The sequence below is a fragment of the Centruroides vittatus genome, unplaced genomic scaffold (assembly GCF_030686945.1).
Source record: "Centruroides vittatus isolate TY-2023 unplaced genomic scaffold, ASM3068694v2 contig_786, whole genome shotgun sequence".
In the NCBI taxonomy this organism is placed as follows: domain Eukaryota; kingdom Metazoa; phylum Arthropoda; class Arachnida; order Scorpiones; family Buthidae; genus Centruroides; species Centruroides vittatus.
This window is the reverse complement of record NW_027122506.1, coordinates 276,415-295,282: the sequence shown is the minus strand read 5'-3', so window position 1 is coordinate 295,282 and position 18,868 is coordinate 276,415. Positions and strand designations below refer to the sequence as shown.

The following is an 18,868-nucleotide window of genomic DNA, read 5'->3' as shown; positions in this document are numbered from 1 at the left end:
AGCAAGACGTATATAAAATACTCTTGCCATTCTTGTTTATAAAATTTTTATAAATAAAATGAATTCCGAGTTTATTTCACTTTTACTAAATCGATGTAACAGGAAAAAAATAACGCGAGTTACTCTACGGAATCGATCACGTGAGTTGTAGTAATCGATATAATTGGTTAATTGATGTAATTGGTCAATTTAAATTGTTTAAAAATTTAAATTTTAAATCAGCCAATAAAGTTAAAATGTTCCGTCACGCAACCGATTACGTAAAAGTTTTAAAATTTATTTACGTATTTTTTTTTTCCTTCTCGTTTTCCTTTTCTTTTTAGATCTAGAAATAAATTATACGTAAAAGTTTTATTTTTGTAACAATTTTGTTATGAAATATTTTTCTTTTATTAGCGTGAAGTTGCTGAACTAATTAATTCGATGATTAAAAACCTAATTAAAATCCAGTTTTAATTCGATATTTATAATTCGCCACTAATTATTTCCGTTTATTAACGAATAATTTTATAAAAATTATATAATTAACGATATTTATATATTTTTTTCCCTGTTTCAATTTTAAACTTAATGTTTTGAATTAATATTTGAAAACGCCGGTATCACGTGACGCCGCTAATCGACCAATTAATCAAATTTATTTGTTCGAATTTAAATTTTCAAATTTTGGTAATATTTTTATTATCAACGCCTAATCTTAAAGGTTATAAAAACATAAAAAAGAAATAATAATAATAATAATAATAAGTTATTTCTGTTTACATTAAAAATAATATTTATTACTTCCTTATAACATCGACCTACCGCATTCGATTTCCCGAAATATTTAACGTCCACCAGATGGCGCTAAGCAGGAATTCTTGTGTGACGTCTCCTCTGACATCGTGCCTGCACCGACGTCAATCAGTTGACGTTTGGAGTCGGTGGAGGAAAGACGTAGGACGGAGTTGTCTGGTAAATATGGAATAATGCATCAATATAAAGTAATAACAGTATTGGTTTTGTGAATCTTGTGTTATTGCTCTACGTCACTGAAGTGAATCTGTTTGGGTTGTGTTATCGGGTGTCAAGATAACTGAGGTGAGTCATGTTTCCAATACTCCTTTATACATGGTTGACTTTGTATACATTGTTTATAATGTTTTTTTACTGTAAAAATTACATATGTATATATAAATATATATTCCATTAAGCTTTTGAATTGAATTACAGGAATTTCTACATTAAATAAGATCATTTAAATGTGTGATCCATGGAACCAAAGCCATGTGTGATCAATGGAACCAAAGGGTTCCATTGATCACACATGGAATATGTCATGTGTTGTTGTGTGTTGCATGTGTTTTTCTTCCAGATTTCTATCTTTCAGACAATATAAAATTGGCTTTGGAACATGTATATACATACTACATTCAAAAATAACTTGTTTATCATAAAAATCTAGTCATGAAAGGGGTGTCTTTAACCCTTTATCTAAAGAATGAATTATTTTGAGTACTTTACAATCCATTGTGGGTAGATTTTGCATAAAAAGAATTCAATTACATGCTCTTATGTTTTATGGTAATGTCAGATGGACAGCGTGTAGTTACTGTTCATTAACCTATTTTTAATAGTAATTAGGGTCGCCCGCTACGCGCGGTGTTGCGTTACTTAAAATTTTAGCACTCCTTTTTGGCCGCGGCATTAAAAAAAAACTATTAAGTGGATGCTCGTCTCCGTTAGGTTTCTTATTTTAATGTCCCTTCTCTTTTTTGATTTATTAAACTTTAATGGCAGTACCTTTTATCCACTTATTAGTATGACATTACATTACCTATAACAAAAATTTACTACAAGGGATACATAAATAAAACACTAGCTCATTGTGTTTTCAGATGGGATTGTAATTGAGATGATTTTTCTTCATAGATACCTTCAATGTCTTCTAGGAATTTTGTAGAAAGATTATACACTTCTTCCATGTGAGAATCTCATAATGCCGACTAAAGGATATCATTCTTCTCCTTTAGAAAAACAATAAATAGGAACTCGACTCTTTCCCGGCCGCTTAAAATGACAATTGCTAATTGTTCGACCAATACTCCGACGGCGATTTAATCGAAGGATGGGAATTTTGCGGGAAGAAGCAAATTAAATCCATAATCCCGCTTTTATTAATTAAATGCCCTCCACCCGAGCTGTTTTACTTCCATTTTACTAGCACACATTTGAAGTATCTTTATAAATAGTAACCATTATAGAAAGCAATAGATTGGAGGCTAAATGAAGAACAGAAACAAAACAAAAATAGTGTTTATAATTTTTCTCTGTACTTTTCATAAAGGGGTTTTCTTTTTAATGTGAACTCTGATTGCTCCTATAGTCACACTCACATTTATCTCCTCCACAAGAAGAGAAGGGGAAACCATATTCTCTACCAGCTTGTGTAATATGTCTATATATTTTATGTTTAACTGGAAACTGTTTTATGATACTCTGAGAAAGGTTTTGATTTACAATTGTTCTTCAGTGGCAATTATTTTTACTGAGAAAGATTGAGAGAGTGGCAGTAACTTGAGTAGTATTTTTATACATACTTTAGCTTGAATGTCTTTAGCAATGTTCTCTGAGGATTATTGTTTTTTTCCCCCTTCTTCTTTCTTTATCTGCCTGGTTGGAATTGAAAACAGTGATAAATTATTATTTTTTTTCTTATCACATAATAAATCATTAGCTAGTAACAGCTGATAATTAATTAGGTTAACACTTGGCAAATGCGCATACAACTGCCGTAGATAGCATTTGATCTTTCATCGCAGCTTCCATTTGACCTTTAAATATTATTTTTATATATGAATATACCATTAACACTGAACAGATACATATTCTTTTATAATTTAAAATGTGTAAATCCTATTTTTTAATTGTCTCCTTTTTTTTTCTATTACAGGTTATCTTACATCAGATAACATTTCTTCAGCTGATTCTTTAATCCCTGCTAGACTTAAGGAGTAACACTGGGGTCTAGTGTGACCTTTACCTCCAAATCTGGGGGAAAACCTCCATAAAAAGAAATAACCATGGGGACAAATGTGGAAAGATGCCTGACTCTGTACTTTTTAGTACAGTTAAGTCACCTGGCATCTAGAATGGTTTATGTTGAAGGTATGTATATTATTAATATTCTGTTCTACATTTTATACGAATTTATATGCCATTTTATATATATATATATATATTGCAGTTTTTGGTAGAAGTTGATTTATTCTTTACACACACACACAAAAAAAAACCCAGTCGAACTATCCCAGAGTTAAACATCTGGCTTGCTTTGAAGGGTGCACATACACCCTTTTAGGCGTTGGGGCCAGGAAGGGGTATAACGGCGTCACCCACTAAAAACCCCCAAGGCTAGGTCTTTTTTGTGTGTGTGCCAGTAATCCTCTTCCTTTCTAACGGTACTAAAATTTTAATATAAAATTTTCTCCATTTTACTAACTCAGAATCCCTCCTCTCTCTCTCTCTCTCTTTCTCTCTCCCTTTTTTTCGTGTTTAGTTTTCGTGTCGTTTATTGATTTTTTTCTGTACTTTTGGGGGGAGAATAAAATATCGAATTTTCGACCGTACGAATAAAAATCGAGATTAAAATATAGAAAAAAAAGAGAGAGAGAGAGAATTGTATAGTAGTTTTGGTGAGTTTTTATCCTCTCGACAATCAGTCGTGAGCGGTGCGTGACCGCTCACGAACACAACTTCCGGTCTTGGTATTCGATTCGCGTGACAGAATGATGATCGCGGCGTTTTTCATCGTTAATATATAAAAGAGAGGTGACCGGGTACGTTATTTGTTGTTTATATACACGATTCCACATCAAAGTTAGCGAGAAAAATAATTTTTTTAAAGCAGTTTTTTTTCTGCCCATCGAACAACTCCCCCCCCGAAAACACATCTTTCGTACCGTATTTTTGTACGTTTTACGTCAGAATTTATACGTGTATTTTACTCCGATTTGTCTTCTCTGACGTCACTTACACATAAAAATTCACCAAGACGTGTATTTATAGTGAGGGAGACGACAGGAAACTGTACGAGGCGTTGGGTGTACGCAGATCTGATTAACAGCTGTTTATTAATTTTAATAAGTTTATTATATGGATTTATATATATATATACGTGTGTGTTTGTAATATATTTTTTTCCTCCTGATTTAACATTCTGTCTGCTTTTTTCTCCCCCTGGATGTCTGAGACAGACAGTTTGCCTGGTCCCTCATTGGCGAGAGGCCTTTCAGGGAGAGCTTTTTGTGCTCCCTCAAAAACGTCGGGGGATTAAAAAACTGGCTTGGAACCCCTTTTGTGACAGATGGCCTTAAAGGGCTGGGAACGGAACTCGGGAAAGGGGAAAGGTTTAAAAAATACGAGGGCTTTGTGTATCATCCCCCTTTTTTTTCGACAGTCTGCTACTTCCAGACAGATGTGATCATAGGGTTAGACCCCAATGGGTATATATATATATATTTTTTTCTGTACATCCTGCAGTAAATTGTGTTTTTTTTGGGGGGGGGTGGATTTTAACCCTTTGTTGTCTGGCTTGAAAAAATAACCAGTACTGTTTTTTTGTGGACACTTTCCCCTTCTGGCCCGCTGGGAAAGTTTTTCGTGAATAAAGAGTTAAAGTCGAATGGCTTTCCACACCTGGTGCAGATGGGAATTAAAAAAAAAAAAATTAAATTAGAGAGGGAAAAAAATTCTCCTCTCATTGAATTTGCGTGGGGAGAATTGGGGAAAAAAACATTAAACTTGGATCTTTTGTGTGTTAGTAGATTTATTCTGGTATACTTCAGTGATTTTTTTTTCTTTTCTTCTTCTTCTTGTGGTTAAGTGGTTTGTGCTGGATGTTTGTATTATCCATAATTTTATTTTTCTCACTTGAACTCTATAATAGGTGTGCCAACTTATACACACACACTCATTCATTTAACATTTGATTTATGAATTTAGTAGGCTTGTCAAAATTTATCAGTAGACTTTCTACAGCTAATAAGTTTTTATACTATAAGTTTGTTCAGTTCAGCAGGTGTTCAAAGTACAACTGCAGTTAAAGGGAGATATCAGTTGCTATTCTACTTCATCAATCTTAGTATCTACATTTGTCATTGTTTTACTGGAATAACTACACGTGTCTTTAGTTATTCTTACAATTTATAATTGTTTACATGCCTTACTTCTCGTATTTCGTTAGAATTTTATGTTTTATTTGGCAAAATCTAGGTTAATCCGAACGATTTCGAGTGGAAGGTTATGTGTGTGTGTATATATATACACACACATAGCTGTTCTATCGATTTTTTAGTGTATTTTTAAACTTTCTACGTGGTAAAATATGAATTTTTATAATTTAATGATTATACCAAGCTTTAAAATGTTATATTTTTTAGATAATGACTTGACTAATGAGTTACTTGGTACGCATTTAATCTTGTTACGCTGAAATTTCTAGTTAAGAACTGATAAAATCGCTTATATAGATTTAATGTAATTAGTTTTCTGTTTAAAGTAAGCGAAAATTTAATATTTTTTAATTATCTTTAAATATATTAAGTTATAGGAAATACATATTTAGCCAGAAAACGTAGTAAATAGTACATTTAAAAATCGAGTTTGTATGTTGAATTCTAGTGGTGTAGGATAAAACGAGTCTTAATGCATTGTTATACATTGCACCTAGTAAACTTCGCCATTCTAAAATGCTGTAAAACTTAACTTAGCAACTCTCCACTTTCTCTTTGTCATCATTCATGGCCTCAGGTTGTACTGCGCGTAACCCCTTTCGTGCATTCACACAAAAAACCCCCCAACCCTTTCCCTTTCTCTTTGTCTGCTACTGCTGCAGCTGGGAATAAAAGAGTTGGCACAGGGGATAGCCACAAAAAAAAAAGTATTAAAAAAATATCGGGACGTTAATCCTTCAGTCTCCCCTCACCGGAAAAAAGGGGTGAGTCAGGCATCGGGGATGACATCACCCACTGATAAACGACCCTCTCCTACCCCAGACGCAGATGGGCTTAGTCACAATCATGAGAAAAGAAAGGCAGATCGAAAAAAAATCCCCCTGTCCAATCTTCCCACTGGGAAATTAGAATATGGGGAGAACCCTCCTCTCCCCGACCCTACCCAAATTTGGCCTCCATCCCTCTCCCGTTTCGTATCAAAAAACATGCGAATTTTCCCTCTACCCCACCTCATCACTATGGTTACAGGGGTGAACGTGTGTGCCTGTATGTAACCCTTTCTCACGCTCAGCTTCTTTTTGATAGTAGTGTGTTTCTTTTCATACAACCGAAAAAAAAATCCCCCACACCCAACTGCTGTTGGTTGGAAGAAGAAGAAATAATTTTATTTTTTTTTTTCCAACGTTCGGGGTATTTCGAGGGGTAAAGTAAGGGGGAAAAAACTATATCAAACTGCATTGGAGGCAAAATGCCAAAGTTGGAAATGGGCTAATATGAACGAATGTTCGCTAGAGAACGAATCAATACTCAACGACTACCCCCTTCTCCTCGTAATGACAATAGGAACGCCCTTCGCCTTTTACGTTGCTAAATTATATTTTTATAACGTTATATTAATTCCTTTAGCGATACAATGCAGTTTAAATGGGTTACATTTACCGTGTATCTGTAATTATTGATACACAAAAGATACAAGTGCTCGGTATGGTTACCACCACTCTCTTGCTTCGGCAGGGGAAAAGCAAAATCGATAGAAATACTATAGTTTGTTGTTTCTTTCTACAAGATTACAATTCTGTTAAGAAATTTCTAGCGAACTTCTCTTCCATTTTGAATATCCCAATTGATTATCCTTGTGTTAGGTGCTTAACACTAAAAACAGAAGAGGAAACCACAAAAAAAAAAAAAAAAAAAACAATAGGAGGCTCTCGTGCAGTTTACTACTTCATTCCTCTTGTTTTTTCTCCTGGTTTTACATCTTTACTTCAATAACTTAACCATTAATAATTGAGATAATCTGAGGTTTAACGAGTTTATATCGATTTTTATCAGCTTACAATGTTTAGAAATTACATTGGAAACGTTTTAAAACCATAAAAAAACGATTAAGCCGACACGGATTGTTAACGTCGTTTAATCCCCTTAAAACAACAACGAAACACTGCGCTTTTTTCCCTCCAGAAAAAAAATGTATCAACGTATTTAAATACATAAACTCCATCGTGATGATGTCACTACAAAAAATTTGTCAACGTTTTTTTTTACGACAGTGCCACGTGATTTTTTTTTATACATTTGCGTTTGTAAACGTTAATGTATTGTCTTTTTACACACGAGAAACGTGTATTTGTATTGTGTTTTTAACGTGTTTTTTCTATAATACTGTAGCTTATAAAGTGGCTTATGAACGTTAATAATGTCGAATTATTCATATAATCGAACGTTTTTTACGTATATTTAACTTACAAACGTTTTCTTAATTATTTTTTTCTAGTGTTTTATACACATACAATCCATTGTTATACGTAATTTTACATACATATTTCTCTACACGTGAAGAGACACAGACGTATCTATACAATAAACACACAAGTTTATGTATTATAAGAACAATACTTCAATAACTGAAAATTGTGTAGTAGTGTTTGATTTTAAACACGATTCCACCAGTTAAAACAATAAAAAAAAACAATAGTTGTTTACTTTCTGTTTTGAAGAATTATATAACTGTGATGCTAACAATTGGCGCCATAATAGAGGGATTAAATGATATTTCTTGTGTTCTTTTTTTCCCTCCTCCTGACAATGTAAAAAAGAAACAAATCTTTTGTTCTGTATCTGCCAACAGACAGTAGCACCCCTACCGGAGAGATATGTAATTAAATTGGCACTGTGCCAATTCTGTTATATACTGTGATGTGTGTGTGTGTGTGTGTGTGTGTGTGTATAGTATATATATATATATATATATATATATATATATATACACATGTGTGTGTACTACATATTGATTGCTTGTTAGCGTGTCCAAGATCTTTAGAAGTGGACTATGGTCTCTCTTTTAGATAGGTGGAAATAGATAATATCTTGTACAAATGTTAACATTGTTTATCAATTGTATCACTTTTTATGAATACACAATACTATAGTAAAACACTTCTATTGTTTACGCTTGTTTGAATTATTCTGTTATAGATTAAAATGTCATTTGGGTTTTGTTATTGCGGTATGATTGATTATTAACTGCATGGTACCATTTTCTTTCGAATTAATGGAAGTTTTTAAGTTAATTTTCTTACTTTATAATGAGTGTTTATGCTCTTGTTTAAGAGGAAAAATAATGTTTTGATAGTAAAAACAGCGAAAGATAAACCATTATTTATCCCTCAAGATGAGTTTGAGCCACCGAAATTCATTAAATTGCTTGGAACGGTTTTCTTAACACTTATCGCTTCGAGTATAATAGTTATTAGGACGAGTAGATGGAAAATAAACCTTATTTGTAATAAAATTCCTGTTAGAAAAGGGTGGTTGTTAATAATACGAAATCCCTTAGGTTAGTATATATGTCTCGGAACTTAATCTACCTTACATTAACCATATTTTACGGTTTAATAAAGAATGAGACACCTGTTAAGTTATTTTATGTGATTATTACATTAAAATATAATTTACAAATGGTATTTAATTAAGTTTTTTTACATATTTACTCATTAAAATTAATGATCGGTATCAGTAGTCACTACTGACAAACTTAAGAGTATTACTGCAACACTTATTAATTTTAAAGGTATTAATGTACAAACTGAAGTATATTTTAACAATATTAGAAGCACTTTTATAATGAAAACACTGCAATTTTCGAACAATTAAACATTCTTTAAATCAAATCCATGTTAAGAGATGAATATATAAGAGTGATTCTCTTTTTCTTTTTAATGGTTGATACCCTAAAAACATCTAACATATGATAACATAACGTTTTTTTATAAGACCAATACTAACTTAATCACTCTTAAAAACTAGTAAATAATGATCTTTAACTTTACATCTGTTCATAATTTAAACTTGCTGGTGGCCATTTTTTTATTATTTAAACTCTAAAAGCTTTTAATAATTGATTTACCCTTTAAATTTATAGCTTTTGATAGCTTAATAACTTAAAAAATATATATATTTTAAGTGAAGATTTGTTCTTCAATTAGTTAAAGTTATATTGATGATCATCTTAAATTCTCATATAACTTATATATAATTATTGATTAATTCCTTCAAAAGTCTTCTGAGAATTTCTTTCAGACATTTTTATAGGTAGATAACCTTTTAATATTACAGTCACAGAGACTTTAAAAGGTCGCAGGTGACTTTCCCAAATTTTACAACTTGATGCCTTTAAAAAGAAAAAAAGCATTTGTTTAGTGATAATTATGTTAAAAGCCTTTGTAAGATGATCAATTCCCACTTTACAGCTGCTTGATTCTTCTTATTCGGAATGATTTGTCATCCTTTTTAGATTACTTTCCTTATTATCCTTTAAGCTTTTCCCTTATGTATATGAGGGGAAATTATATTAATATAGGTTTACCTATCATTATTATCCTTTTAGCCACTTAAAAAGTGTCTTCTGAATGACTTTACATTCTTTTTAAAGCATCATTATTCTTTTATTGCATCAACTCTAGCTATTCCCTAATCATCATCCATTGGAAAGTGCCATTATGCATAATTATCTTCATCACATGGAAGTCAGACATTTGAAATTTGACCTTATGCTCCGGCACAATAAAATTAAACTGTATGACCTCTGAAAAAAACCCATGGTCTCTCATTGTTTATGTGCAATCTTCCTAGAAAAAAAAATAGTGACTATCTTTCGCCGCATTACCTTAAGTACATTTTAAATGTGGGCTATTCCAAAGCCAAGTGTTATTTTTTTAAGATAACAAGCCATGGTAATGTTCTCAATAGACAATTAAGCGTCACATTATGTTATAAAAAGTTTAAGGGATTCAATATTTCCTGAAACAAGCTTATCAATTCCATTTGTGAAATCCATTAATGCTGTTTCTTATTACACTTCTGGTACTGTGTTGTGTGTGTGTGTGTGTGTGTGTGTGTGTGTGTATAACCTACCTAACTGGATAACTTCCAATAGTCCTGTATATATATATATAATTTTTTTCTATGCTGTTTTCTTTTTATTTATTTGGTACCATTTTCATTTAATAATATCTGTAGATGGAACTGAATCTGTTTTATTTCTCAGGTCGATCATCTGGTTGTCATGTGAGATCAAGGTTTCATTCTCCTTACGTGACTCCACTATTAGAACATGTATCATCGGTGAGTGGATGTACCAGTAAAGAAATTACTTCAAAATCTCAGGTTAATAACTAATTTTTATCTTTTCTTTTACCCTACACATCAAAGAAGTGTTTGTGTACGTTGCTGTCATTTAACTGTGTTTTATTTTTTGCTTGTGTATTTACAGGAAGTACATGTTTTGAGTCTGGAGAATACGGGGGTTAATGTTTCGTCTCCTTCTGGTTATTTACCCAATGTTGGATTGAAAGTTATGCCAAAAATTCAACACAGCACCCACGCAGGTCCAATAGTTCTGGTGCTGCATTCGACTGTTCCTGTGATGTGGCAGCTTGAAGTGGAACGTTTATCTGAAAATTCCCGCATTGCCGTCGTGGTAAGTTGTTATTATTCTCTCTCTGTTTTGTTTCGTTATTTATTTATTTATTTTTTTGTTATCTTTCATCCCCATCTTCCTGTAACATAACACCGCGTTTGTCGAACTGAAAGGGAATTCTTCTCTGATAGGACGAGGTTAAATCAAACTGCAAATATCGACTTTTTAAATGGGTTAACGGCGTTCATTTATACACGGGACTGTCCCAATTACACTCCTCTTAATGACAGAAGCCTTTGCACTGTTAAATTTTAGTGCGTTTTTTGGAATCAGAAACTAGGATAAGTGCACAGGATGCCTCTAAACTTAGGGGGTATTCGCCGAATTCGTCTATTGTAACGTCGGGGGAAGGGGGGAAAAATTAAACAAAATATTCTAAAATTCAGTCCTACATTCATTCCAGTAAACACGGCAGTTGTATTATATCACTTTTCGATGCTTAAGAAGAGGCAACCAGTTAGGTTACCATGGAAACCGTGTCAGCACCATCTGCTCTTCCCCCATTTCGTTGTTAGTGGGGCAATGTCGATGATTTGCGATTTGTATCGATGCAGAAGGCCCAAACGCAAGACTGTAGGGTCTGGTTCCTCCTGCTGCTCTCTCCCTATGATCGCTCAGTCGCTCCAGTGCTGCTATATTATTAACAGTAGAAGCAATAGTTGGAGGGTTTCCCCCAGTCGATTCAGATTTTCTATCTTTTTTTTTTTTTTTTTTTCCTCCGTCCTGTCTTTCTCGTATCCCCATTTTTTCCCTACTAAATCAATTGTGTTCAGTCTACTGCGAGAGATGGAGGGAAAAAAAGGGGAGAGAGACAGGGAAATATATAAATTTGGGCCCGGATGAAAACACGATTTTTCTAAATTTAGAAAGTCGTTTCTTAACGTAAACAGTTTTTTTTTATGAGGTTAAATTAAGAAGCTAAATTATACGTGACTTCCCGCCATGTTTGTTATGTGGGCGCTTTCCCTTCTGTTTCTGAACAGCTGAGCCATTCATTCCTATATGTGTGGCGTTGACCTGTGATTCTTGGATATGCGTGGAATGTGTAATGCAGTTTTAAAGAATAAAAAAACAAGGGGGGGAGAGATAGAGGAAAAAAAACAACACTACTAGTTGACCTTGTAAAGCGCTTATCGCTCTTACAGGATCTTAAGATTTGAAATTTTACTGGCTCTGGGCAGTGGATGACATCATGACGTTTCCTAATCTTTTCGCATAATAATGAGCATCTTACGCAATAGTAAATATAGATTTTAATGCCCTAAAAATCTCCTGGAAAATAAAACAAAACAGCGGATTATCCTTACACGTGACACTTAAACGACACTTGTAGGCGAATTTACAACACGCGTACGTTATATTGACACCGTTCGAATTGTGCAATTGATAGAATCGTCCCAGTTTCTGCGATAATCGAGAGTTAAACGTGTTCACACTTCTACAAAAAAAAGAAAAGGGGGATGCGTTGCGGGAGTGGAGGGGAGGAGAAAAACTGGCATCGTGACAATTTTCTTGCAGGTAACCCCCAGGGCCCGACGCTAAAGGTCATTTCTGTTGCATGACCGATTTGGCTATCCGGACATCCTCTTTTGTTCGTGATTCTTCGGCGAATCACGAACGAAAAAAGTGTAAGAAGTAAAGCATAAATCTATCGATTTTCATCCTTGGGCTAGATTTTTACGACAATCTCGCTGACCGGAAATTTACTATGCCATTAAAAAGCGTGGTGTGCTTTTATTTTTATTATTATTTTTCTCCCCTTTTTTAAATTCTCTCCGCTCTCCCTCCCCATCTTTGCTACATTCATACGTGTTTATATTTGTGTAAATATACTGAAAATAGGCAAAAAAAAATTGTTTTTTTTTCTTTTCTTCCAGGTAACAAACCAGTCTCAGGTAGTTTCTGCTGTGTCACGTTTATCACGACAGAGAAAACGCCCGCCTTCTCTTGGAAGGTTATTAGGATGGGTACGTCACAAGTATGGAGCTCTGACGTCGTTATCGCGAATTAGCATGGCCAACAGTGTTAATCTATACGTTGGATTGGGTAAGTGGACCGTTTTGTTTGTGTAATCTTCCCCGAAATAACGTTTGTTTTAAATCGCAACCGGTTCCTCCTCCTTTTTTTGACTCTGGTTTAGTTCGTTATTACCGATTTTTACGGCTTTGCAAAGTGAAGAATTCAGCGTTGCGTTGAAAATTATGTAAACACAACGTGCATAATGACCGAGCCGTGTTGTTTTAGTCACTCGGGATCCTATTGACAATTGTCTAATGGGGGCCACCCAGTTAGAAAACTCTCCTACCAATAGGATGTCGTGTTGCGTGCCTGAAGTAATAATATTTTTATAGTTGATACATCGTTACTAGAACCCGAAACGGAATTTTTCTAGGCGTAAAAGTTGCTCTAGAATATTATTATTATTATTTTATGGATAAAGCGAGATGGTAATTTACGCGTGGGTTGCACGAAGTTTCGCCTAAATTAAGGCCGATTATACCATAGAAACACTATTAAAATTTGATTCCTCGGATGCTTAGTCATCAATGCAATAAATTATGCAAATAAATTTGTTTCTAACTTTCCCTAAATCCCCCCCCTGCAGTCCATTGACCATGCAAAGAAATTCGAATGTAAATTCTGCACGCTTTTACGCAACTGAAAATTTTCGTTCAACCCATTTTAATGCTTTAATAAGCTATCGAGTATCATCTTTATGCGGAAAAAAAGGCGATTTATATCTGTTTATTATGTTTGTTCTTTTTATAATCGTGAAGAGGAGTTAACAAAAAAACCTGCAACACAGAAGGATACGTTGCTCGGTGAGAACAAAAAAGGAAAAAATTAAAAGGAAAAGAAGAAGAGGAATTTTAACAGCTTCCGCATCGTTACTCGTGCTAGTAACCTCTCAGCATGACTTCTAACATTCTCAAGCATAGAATTCGGTTTACTATTTAACTAATATATTGTTTGCATTCGTCCATAACTCCTCCTGTTCTGGTATAGAAACCCGTTTCTGTTAAGGCTACTTCCTTATCAAATTGCGCTCTATCGATAATGAGAATTTTTATTTTATTTTTTAAAGTTTTTAATGCAGGTTTAAGTGAACGAAGAGACATTATCCGTAATGCCTCATTACAAATGCCAAAATCTCTACAGATGGCGACGTGAGATCCATTCTTGCAATGGTTTAATATAGTTAAAAGCCTGTAGAATCGGTTAAAAGCTTAATCGACGGTTAAAATATTAATTTTCAAATTGTTTACGAGCTCAACAAGTGTCGAAACAATGCTTTCCCCCCCTTTTTTCTGAAGGTAACTCACCCGGATCCTATAGTTTGCCGAGCGCTCTTTCTTGGAATTTTCCTAATAACGGGGTTTTTGGATAAGAAAAGAAAAATTACTAAGTAATCGTAGCGAAAGAATTATTATTCTAATAAGAAAATCTTAATTAGTTTAATCTGCGGAAAGGTCGTAAATGAGAAACTGACGTACGCCGAACGATCTCTCTCACACCCCCCCTATATTTCAATATAATAGCGTTAGTTCTGTGGAGTTTTTCTTCAACAGACCATCTGCAAATTGCCTAACAGGCTTTTCTAATTATCAAAATCTGCTTACTTTTGTCACGTAATTAATAAAATTTCTGTTTCTTCGCCATTTTCCTTAGTAAATTATTATATATCCCAGCGTACTGTACCTTTTTATATATATATATTGGTACATACAAGTTAATTTTATCGCTATTGTGTAAAACTATAAATTGCTTCAGTTTTCCTTGTTTTTAATTCATTTATAACTCATAAAAAGATGTAATAATAATGATGATATATTCGTCATATATATATATATTTTTACTCCTCTCTTTTCTGTTTAATCAATAATAATTTCATATATAAATTTTTTTTTTTCTTTTTCTTAATGTAAATTCTTCTCTTCCACCCCCCCCTTTTTTTTCTTTAAGATTTTTCCCCACTGTTAGACAAGCGTCATTAATGTTTTGTATAGAAGTTTCCTCTCGAAAAAAGTTAATTGGATGGATTCGTAGAGGTCATGTTAATTGCCTAGCGCTTTTAGTGGTCGATACTACTCCATTCATTCATTAGAGTAAATACTGTAAGGAGGAGAAGAATTAAAGATTGATTAAATCTCTACCGAAAGAAGAGACGAGTTTGATATCGTGACCGCCGTTTCGGAAAGAATTAATTTGTTTGCTGTTTTTAACTCTTGCGACACGTCGACGGAAAGTCGTCCACGATTTTCGTTTCGGTCGCGAGTTTGGAAGGGTTCGGTCCGGGTTTCTCAAATAGAAACTCTGTATTAGTAACCGAAATGCTCTTCTGTGTCGTCGACCGTACACAGTTTACGGTTGGAAAATTATTTACTAAATTGCTCTAATGTTATGTTAAGATATTTTATCGTTAAATCATCCTATACAGTTTGGTGCGAAGAATTTTTGATAGTGCTTCTATGACTTCGGGAGTTGTTTACGGGAAAACTTATAAAAATATTAATGCTTTTATTTGTATTTAGTTCGTTGAATCTTAACAGTTAAGCTGTCGATAGGTTTTTTGATATGAAAGGGTGATTAAATGAGAAGCTTATTTGGGAGTAGACTCGGTAATGTCTGCAAAAAGTTGGAAATTTTACTTCTCGAGTCAATAGTAAATGAATGTTTACATGTTTTTCGTGATGTACACCAAGGCAGCAGCAAGTATAGAAAGCCAACTGCATTGCTAAGTTGACTCCTCTCAAGTAAACTTTTTGTACATTCATTTAGTATTAGACATCTCATTTATGTAAATAATTTAAATATACGAAACGTGATACGGACGGGATCAAATATTTTACACACGTCTTCAGTACACAAACCTCTTACTTTGATTTATATCTATCAAAAAATTGCTTGGTTTTCTATATTGTTTATAATTTTAATAAATAATAATTAAACGTAACGTACGGGGTGTCGATAAGTCCGAAACCATAGGAGTTACGTTGATCTTTGTTTATTCTTTCAGAAGTAAAGCACAGTGTAAGGAGGAACAATTTTTAAGTTATTTTCATAATGGGTATATGCAGCCGGGAGAAGTTGCCGACGAATTTAACGGGCTGCATCTACACCGGATTAATCGGAAGTCTGGATGCAGTCTGTTAAACTCTTTCGGCACGCTCGTACTAACTGTGGGATGTATAAAGAGTTGAACAGACTCGCCGTCAAAACGAGTCCCCGTGATCAAAATAACTAGACCTTTGTTCCTCCTTACTTGACACCTATCTGTAAAAGAATAGACAAAGATCAACGTAACTCCTATGGTTTCAGACTTACGACACCCTGTATATTGTCTAGAATATGCTACGTAATTTGCCCCAAGGGATCATTTAATTCAATTTAAAAACGTTCTCACGAAATTTGCTATCGATTTATATACAAATAATCAAAACGTAATACATTTTATTGAAGGATTAAAGTCTGTATTACATAGACGTTAATTTAATAATCATTGAAACCTTTTAAAAATATATATCGTTGCTATCGTGTGAATGCGTAAACAACACTCATTAAATAAATGTATTTTTAATGAAAGGCACATTACATGTTAAAATTAATGTGTTAGAATATTTATTTGATAAAGATCTTTGCCTCAACGTGCAGAGAAAGTTGAGTGCACTTGAGGTAAATTTTCAAGTGAGTAAAAATTATGAATTTCCACTTCTCATTTTTTTTTTTTCTTCTCCTCCTCTTGTGCTTGACTTTACAAATAAAAATTGATGATTGAAAAATGTATTTTTCTTAAATAAATGTCTTTTTATTTTAAATGTTTATTTTCTTTAAATGGAAAGGGATGAAAATAATGAATTTCTTAAAGCAAAAATACACGCACGAACGTGTATATATTATATATTAAAATCTATATATATTTATAACACGAATAAATAAAGTAAAGATGACGTTTTTAACGAATTAACACTAGCAAAAATATCCGTAAATTTCTAACAAATATGCAATTTTAATGAATATTTATGTAATGATTTGAATTTTTTTTAATATTATACATAGCCCCTAGCTTCTTAGCAGAAAAGAAAAAAAAAACATTTTTACTCAGCACTATCCTTTTATATATCCTTTCCAGTTAACCAATTACAGTTTTATTATTTTTAATGATAATTATAAAAAAAAACGAATTGTTCAAATGTTTTTCAGGATTTCACAATCGCTTCCTCTTCCTTTATATCGACTGCTTAATCTAAAAGCAATAACTAAGTATTTATTTTGATTTTAGAAGTTTTATTTTAAATTCTACTCTCTTGTAATTCTGTTAATAGTGAACCGGGAAGAGGACCCTCCATTTACCTTTGTTAATAAATAAAGAAAGAATACTCGAACGCAACAAATGCACTTATACACACACACGTATACAATATCTAAAGGTCCGTTTTTAGTACAGGGACGAATGCAGGTTTAGCATTTTCTAATGTGAACCCTCTAATGTTAATTCTAGTTAAACTGCCAATACCATTAAACTTCCTTTACGTAAATGCATTCGACACTTGAATTATTGCGTCGCAATGCATATAAATTTGAAATAAATTCTACTTAAACAAACCAATCAACAGTATCACATGTGATATTACTTCTACTTATTACTTACGATATTTAATATTATTCTAATTACTTTGTTTTTGTAACAGGGTTAATACGACCGCTCGATATCTGTTTAGAATTTTTAAAGAAAGAAAAAAAAAAATTCATCAAATTAAACAAACAAAATGGATGTAAATGATTTAGATAATGATAATGTTCATTAATAATGAAAAACTCATTACAATATCTTGATTACAATCATAATTAATTAAAAAATTAATCCCATTGCGATAATGAGTTTACAGCATTGTTACGGTGCATCTACAAAAAAAAAAAAAATAACAATATATTTTAAGTATTTTTATAATCTCCTCTGCGGCGTAGCTTCGAATAAAGACCTTGCCGTTCTCTAGTGCGGATGGGAAATCGTTGCCGCCGTAATTTAACGGCATAACGTACGTTCTCGTACACGCGAATGACATCAATAGCACATTATCGATAATTTTGAAAAAATGTAGCAACTTCAGAGCAAAAATTTAATAATTAAATATTAAAAAATTAAAGTTTTTATGCCTCTTCTATTTCGGCATTATAGGACAGTCACCCTGGCTGTTTTGTCATTGCTTAGATACCAATCAGAGTATAATAAAGTTTCAATTTCACAGAATTTAGATCTTATCTTAGAATAAATATAATAAGAAACCTACTAAAAATGACGATATATAAAAAAAAATGAGATTAGACGCCGATCCGCGCATTAATAACTAGAATAATTTACAAAAGAAATGCTTGTAATTTATATTCCTTAGTATACTTTATATAACTTTTCGATACATTGCTTTATACATCTAAATAATATAAATCAGTAAAATAGCAGTAAATAACAAGCAGTATAGCTTAAACTTGTAATAAATTTGAGAAATATTATTATTCATTATACCTTACGCAAGTTAATACATTTTGTAAAATTTAAAATTCGAATAAATGCTATGGTAATAAAATACCGAGTTCCCGATACGTTACTCGATTAATTTATTAAAATTTTATCCCAAATAAATAAAATAAATTTAGGAATTAAAAATAAATTATGCGATAAATCATATACTACATCGCATGACAGATAACAATCTATTAAATCTATAAATTTAACTTGCACGTTAATTGCGAGCCGACGTGATCGGACGTAAACCGTTCTATTTTTCTGATAAAATGTTTAGATATTCGTCGAAAATACAAATGTTTAAGAATTCGTATTTTCGGCAAATACAAGAAAAAGAAATGCTATTAGTCTGGAGGGTCGTATAGTTTTCGTACCGTATATAACTATGCATACGCGTAAATATTTGATCGTACGATGAAAAATTTATACGGAAAATTCTACGAATTCAATAAATAATTTAACGTATCGAGTTTCCGAAATCTTCGTATAAATTTTTCATCGTAAATCGGTACTTTAATTCTGATATACAACGGAAAAATTTTATAAACGACTCGGCGTACAAAGGCTATTGATAATTCTTTAATATATTGACTTATTTTTCTGTTTTTAATGTTTTAAATTGACTATAATTACAGTTTTACATTATGTATTAAA

The 18,868-nt window shown here is 32.8% G+C and overlaps 1 protein-coding gene across 1 annotated transcript in view; it reads left to right on the top strand.

The window, feature by feature from the left end:
- The first annotated feature begins 871 nt into the window (after positions 1–871).
- The window catches only part of LOC136981651 (transforming growth factor beta receptor type 3-like), a 34,565-nt gene continuing 16,568 nt past the window's right edge, over positions 872–18,868 (top strand). Inside the window, exons 1-5 of the mRNA XM_067277983.1 lie at positions 872–1,080; positions 2,933–3,147; positions 10,261–10,379; positions 10,486–10,692; positions 12,570–12,738. Coding sequence (XP_067134084.1) covers positions 3,063–3,147; positions 10,261–10,379; positions 10,486–10,692; positions 12,570–12,738 — 580 coding nt within the window. The 5' untranslated portion in view covers positions 872–1,080; positions 2,933–3,062. The remainder of the gene's footprint in view (positions 1,081–2,932; positions 3,148–10,260; positions 10,380–10,485; positions 10,693–12,569; positions 12,739–18,868) is intronic.